The 6,000-nt window shown below is 37.9% G+C and overlaps 1 protein-coding gene across 2 annotated transcripts in view; it reads right to left on the bottom strand.

Annotated features, from left to right (window-relative positions):
• Positions 1-489: 489 nt before the first annotated feature.
• The window catches only part of GRIA4 (glutamate ionotropic receptor AMPA type subunit 4), a 215,708-nt gene continuing 210,197 nt past the window's right edge, over positions 490-6,000 (bottom strand). Inside the window, exon 16 of one of the 2 annotated variants that reach the window (XM_009102785.4) lies at positions 490-1,598. In XM_009102785.4, coding sequence (XP_009101033.1) covers positions 1,434-1,598 — 165 coding nt within the window. In that variant the 3' untranslated portion in view covers positions 490-1,433. The remainder of the gene's footprint in view (positions 1,599-6,000) is intronic. The other variant, XM_050978843.1, reaches the window with a different exon arrangement.

Below are 6,000 nucleotides of genomic sequence, written 5' to 3'. Positions count from 1 at the left end.
ACATGCCTGCTCCTGTAACATCTGGCTTTTATTCAAGTGGTGGCTGCTAGTCTTTCCCAGGCATGGCACTGACAGGCTGGGTGATGAAAACTGAGGCTCTTGGACACCTCGCAGGATGCAGTTATCATCTATCACATCAGTCTCAAGGACTGTCATTTGTACTTCCTTGCTCCCTGGCATCTCATTCCTTGCCTACCCAGAGGACAAGCACTGTCAGTAAATGGCTCCCTAACACTTCAGGAATGTGTTAAGTGACTAGTACTAAAATACTTAGTGAATAATCATGACAATTCTTTAGCTGCTCAGAGTCCTGCCTCCCAATTTAAGTCCCTTAAAAGCACTTTAGAAATGTGCAGGGACTCAGACTGACTCTGACAAGATTCTGAATCCTGTTGTAAGATATGAACGGCCCTTTTCTATTTTCCAGGTGGCATCCCTAATGATCAGAAAACAACTCAAGCTCTGTCAATATTATAAGAACAATTGTTGTTTTATTCTTTTTGGTGGGTACAAAAACCACAGTTTCTTACACAGAACAAGATTATAAATAATATCTGTTACATGAGTGACCCGTAGTCTCTTTTCTACACTGCAGACTGATGAAGTACTCTAAACATTTTATCATTTTGTTTCTTGTATTAGACAGATGCAGATCTGTGGAACACGAAATGATGGAACAGAATGAAGGTAACAGCAAACAAGAGGATGACCAACAACTTTTATAAAAAAAAATTCTCTGAATTTTATTACAGTGATGGCATTTTATATCAATTATTGCAATGATTTTTCCCTAAGATGGTTAGAAAAAAGAATTGTGTTGTCCTCTACTGAATTTACATCAGTTAAAAAGCAAGCATGTTTCAATATTCCTCTTTTTCCAAAGAAAATGTAAATAATTTCTTTATTTTTTTTCACAGGATTTACATATTTATTATTTTTTTATCACAGTTTAGTGATTCATTTCTACAGCTGAACAGCTGAGTATTCTTCCATTGTATATATTGATGTTCTGGAGACACAGGTTAGCATGTTCATTGACTTCTATAGCTATTTTTCTCTCTTTGTCAAGACAAAGACCAAAATGGGGTCCTTTCTGAGCATGTTCTTCACAGTTTAATGCGCTAAATTGGCAAGTCTTATTAGTTTTAAGTCCACTGAAGTGAAATTTGTTGCTGTTAATACACCCTTCCCAGCCCCCTCCCCCCAACAAAACTAAATTATGAATTTTCCTGATATAAAATCTGAGTTTGGGTTTCCGAGCTGAGCTCATGCACACATTGTTGCTGATGATGTCTGGCGCATTTGGACGTACTTCCCTTTCTCAGCCAAATCATTAGTTCATCAATGACACTCCCATGTCGTGACAGTCTGTGCTGTGTTCCCATCAGTCACCAACACAGTTTGATTAAGGCACTCAATTAATTTTTTGGTTTTTATGGTAGGTCCGATGCAATTACAGCCAATCCTGAACTTTGTCTAATTGCAGTTCCAGCGTGCACGGCCTTCGGGCAGTCGGGAGTCAATACGCGTCCGTTCTCTCCCACGCTCCCAGTGATGGATAATCTGGCTTTGTTTCTTATGGCTTCAGAAAAGGTAAGCTGGGTTTGAAGAAGAAGCAGAAGAGAGGAAAGTGTTATAATGTTTCTGTCCTTCAACCAACCGGGACACAGCAAACACCAAAATAATAAATTTTAGACATCTGCATTTTTTCATGTTAACGTTAAATATAGAAAGAGTAATCATCATAAATATAATACATAGCACTTAAGTCTACTGGGAAAAAAAGACTAGTAATTCTGAGGATCAATTTCATTCAATAAATTGTACTGATTTAAATATAAAATCTGAAATTGATAATGAAATTAACTGAAGAGGTAATATGCTCATTTAAACTGCTTCAAACTAAATTTATATACAGTGAGAAGACCTTTTGGAACCTGAAAGCATTAGCATCTGTGAATGAAGTCATGCACAAGTGTTTATAGGCTTTGACCTTGAACTAGGAATGTCAGGATTAAACATAACTACTGAAAGCTGCTTATAAATTGCAATAACTGTATCAGCTATCTGGCAATTCCGTCATTAAAATCTAAAGAAATTATTACTTATTGTCACAATGGAAATATTAATATCAGGAAATCTGAGAACTGTCCTCAAATCTCTTTCATATATATATATTTTCCTACAATTACAGAAGGTGATAACTTTCAAAGAAAATGTAATTTATTGAGCGAAAATTCAGTTTTATACAGTTTCCTACATTATGTATAAATTTCCCGTAAGGTTTAAATGTTCATTCCTTAAAAATCTTTAGTTTCAGCTAAATCAGAAGAAAATATCTTGTTGAGATTACTCAAGAAAAAATGTCTGGATTTGTTAAAGAATTTATAGTTATGCCATCTAACTTTAGTCATCAAATAATCAGTAGCTAAATCTGAAAATCTAATAGGGCTCTCTCAAGTGATTATAAAAAAAATGCCAAGATGACTAGTTTAAAGTAAATGATTTCCAGATTGCTAAAATTAGGGTAAGTGTCTAAGGTAAAAAAATGCAGCAAGGCATCCAAACTATAGTATATTAAAAGAGATTTCAGAGATAACCATGTTAAGATATTAATTAGTGGGGAAATCTCACTTTTAGTCAGGAGAAGCTATGTTAAAGCAGGGATGCAGTCTGAAATACTAATTGGGAAGAAAGGGAGATAGGAGCATTCACATAGGAGCAAAACGATAAGAAACATCATAAAGTCATTTTGTTTGCTTTATTACTAATCTCTGCATTTTGAACTTTATCCCTCTGAGCCCAGTTTCTCCTTCCGAGGTAGCAGTGAAATCCTGCTTGATATGTGGAGTTTATTTTATATATGAGTATATAGGGATGAGGAAGAGCCCTTAAAACTCCCGAACATTTCCACTGCTTCTGGGTGGTGCACTCCTATGAAAATGTACCAGTCTAATATTGCATTGATATCCGTAGCTGCTTCAAAAAGTTATCAAAAATACAGCAGCTCTTTGTGGCACAGTCAGAACTTGGATTTAAAAGCAGCTTTCCAAACCAATTACCCTAAACACTTCAACCCTCAAAAACACCCAAATTCAGGAAAAGGCCTCAGCTTACAGAGGGCATTTTGGCATTCCCCTTATACTGAAAATACTTGGCTTTGGTAAAGGAAAATTATCCTCTGAAACCTTTCCCTGACACCACTGTACTTTGTGACAGGGACTGTTACCAAACATATCTTGATCAAAAACAACACCCAGATACAAAAAGTGTAGCAGAGGTGATGGGAAAGCGGGGAACTGGGCCTATACTTTACCAAGAACTTCAACTACTTCCCAGCAGCAAATAAGAACCTCTGCATTTGCAAAGCACAGACACAATGCAGTGTGGTACAGATCCCCGCGGTGCATGTCCTGAGTCCCACTGCAAATGGATAAATTGCAGAAGTGCAGAGAACATGTTCTGGTCAATGGCAAGAAAAAAAAACTAAAGGTGTTTTAGTGTGGCAGAGGGATGAGAGTCCAAACCAGATTAGAAAGCAAACTTGGGTGGAAACGGGACAACCTGCTCCAATGGGTTAAATTTCCCAGAAAGTCACCACTGTCTACAGGAGTCAATCCAGCACACCCATCAGCTCTCTGTTCATGGCCATTCAGAGCTTCCCACTGGGAAATCTGAGTCAGAGCACTCAGATTTGTATGGGACATAGAAGTTCTATGTAACTGTGCTAACTCAGTCTAAATAACTTTCTGGCCATTGACAACACACTCAGGACAGAAAGACAATAAAAGGGATCCAGGATAAATAAAAAAGATAAAAAAAGAGAACAACACTTTCTCAGCAGCCTTCCACAGAAGAACAGAGAAGCTGCAAGGAAATAATTCTTGTCCTCAGTGCAAGACTAACAACAGCTCAGCAACACACCACAGGACAACTCAGACACTTACAAAGCCAGGAGGAGCAGGTCAAACTTGCACTTGGGACAGTGCCATAAAGCCAAGTAACCAGGCAGGCGTCTGCTCTGTGTTCTAAACTATGGTAGAGGTAACAAGCCAGGCTAGTACTCTGCTTAACTGTGCTGCTACAACTTCAGATTTATGGCCTGGATGCAGAAACAGTTTTGGGAGTGGCTGGGATAAGAGGGAAAAGTCTCGGTATTTACTGTGAATATTACGCAAACTGTGCAAGTCTCCTTTCAGTAAGTGTATAAGGTTAATAGTGATAATGTATTTTCAAATTTGTCATTAGTTTTGATTAGATTAGTTGTGAAATTAATCACGTGAAAACACTGACTGCCCTGTTCCTAGAGAGGAAATGGGAATTTTGGAAAATGATATCCTCAGTCTGTGTAATAGAAATGATATCCTAGCCTGTGTGGGTTCTTTTGTTGTTCAGGCTCCGCTAGTACTTGGGTCACATGGAGATGGCTTTGGCACAAATATCTAAGATGAACTTTTAATGTATCTTTCTCTCTTTACTATGAAATTGGAAGTAAACAAGTCAAAATAAGTACATTACACACTTACTGAGCCATCCTGTAGCACTTCACCTTTTTTGTAGTTAATTGTAATAGTGACGTTTTTCGTTGCTTTTTGCAGTTTTGCAATTAGTGTCATTCATTAGTTATAAACAACAGCATGGGATGGGAGAGCAAGAGAAGGCAGCTGAGCTGGGAGCTGGTTCCTGAGCTTCATGGCCCACTGAGAAGGCCATGGAGAGATGGTGGTGGAGGCTGGCTGGATACTGGAACAACCCCTTCAAAACCTGTGGGTTTGGGGTGAGGAACTCAGCAGGGCTTTGCCTTAGAGCAGATGGACAGAAGGATGTTAAGCTCCTCTCTGCTCTCGCTGTCAGCTCTACTTGCACACTAAGGGCTTAATACTAATGGAAAATCTGCTGCCTGGAGGAGGAGAAAAGGATTGTTCCCTCCCTAAAGCAAACTTTCTTCCCTCTCTTCAGCAGATGCAACTGCCTGCCAGTGCTTCTGAATGTCCTTATCCCACACATATAGACTAATCCATTACTATATAGGCCAGTCCACACATTCAGACTAGTCCTTCATTTTCATTTTCAGCTGCCTTGCAGGAAGGGTGAATTTCCCTCAGACAACTCACGTTTAACTGTACGAAACTAAACTAAAATTCAGGGTAATGAATATTAATTTTCAGGAGTGTTATTTAAGCTATTTAATATTAGTTTAAAACATATACCATTAAAACTATTTGATGTTAGCTTAAAAAGTCAGATGTGTTGGTTACTCATGCAGGTTAGAACCACCAGGCATCTTTCCATATCAGCGAGTTTTAGTTCCAATATGATCTCTTTACTCCTTGGATAAAAAATCCCAAAAAAACCATATCAAAGTTTTCAAAATGTGTAAGACAGACATATTTCTACAGAAATATGTGCAGCCGTTATCGTGGGCTCTGTAATGCTGCCAGCTAAACAGGGGTTTATGACTAGCATGTGTCTGAACAGATGGCACAGTCCCCCTGTGCAGTGTGGCACACAGACACCTCTCGCTACCAGGGTGGCCAGGAGAGAATGACTGGGCCGTGGCAGTCTCCCACATATCACCATAAACATTTTTATAAGAAGTTCACTTGAAATTTCTCAATGTCACGTAAATATTATGTCAAATAAGCAAAAAGAAGCATTTCAGAAGTCTGTAAATATTAGTTCAAAATCCTAGCAATTTTTTGGTGAATTTTAAAAGCCTGTATCCTAAAATGTTAATTATCAGAAGTTTTGACTGACCCCAAAATGAATTTTCAGTAAAATAAAATGCAACATTATTGTATCTTTTTTGTGTTGTTTAAAACATATTTTATCCAGTAGGAATTCATTTTTGTGATAAAACAAGTCCCACAGAAATCCAAACTTTAGAGTAAGATGCTTATAATCTTTCCTTTAAATACAAAACTCAGTTTGCTCTGGTTTTTATTATAAGAAAACACTAAGATTAAAAATTTCTTCAAGTGTAATCAGTATCTGTTGCAA

The sequence above is a fragment of the Serinus canaria genome, chromosome 1 (genome assembly GCF_022539315.1).
Source record: "Serinus canaria isolate serCan28SL12 chromosome 1, serCan2020, whole genome shotgun sequence".
Taxonomy (NCBI): domain Eukaryota; kingdom Metazoa; phylum Chordata; class Aves; order Passeriformes; family Fringillidae; genus Serinus; species Serinus canaria.
This window is presented reverse-complemented; position numbering and strand designations above follow the sequence as displayed.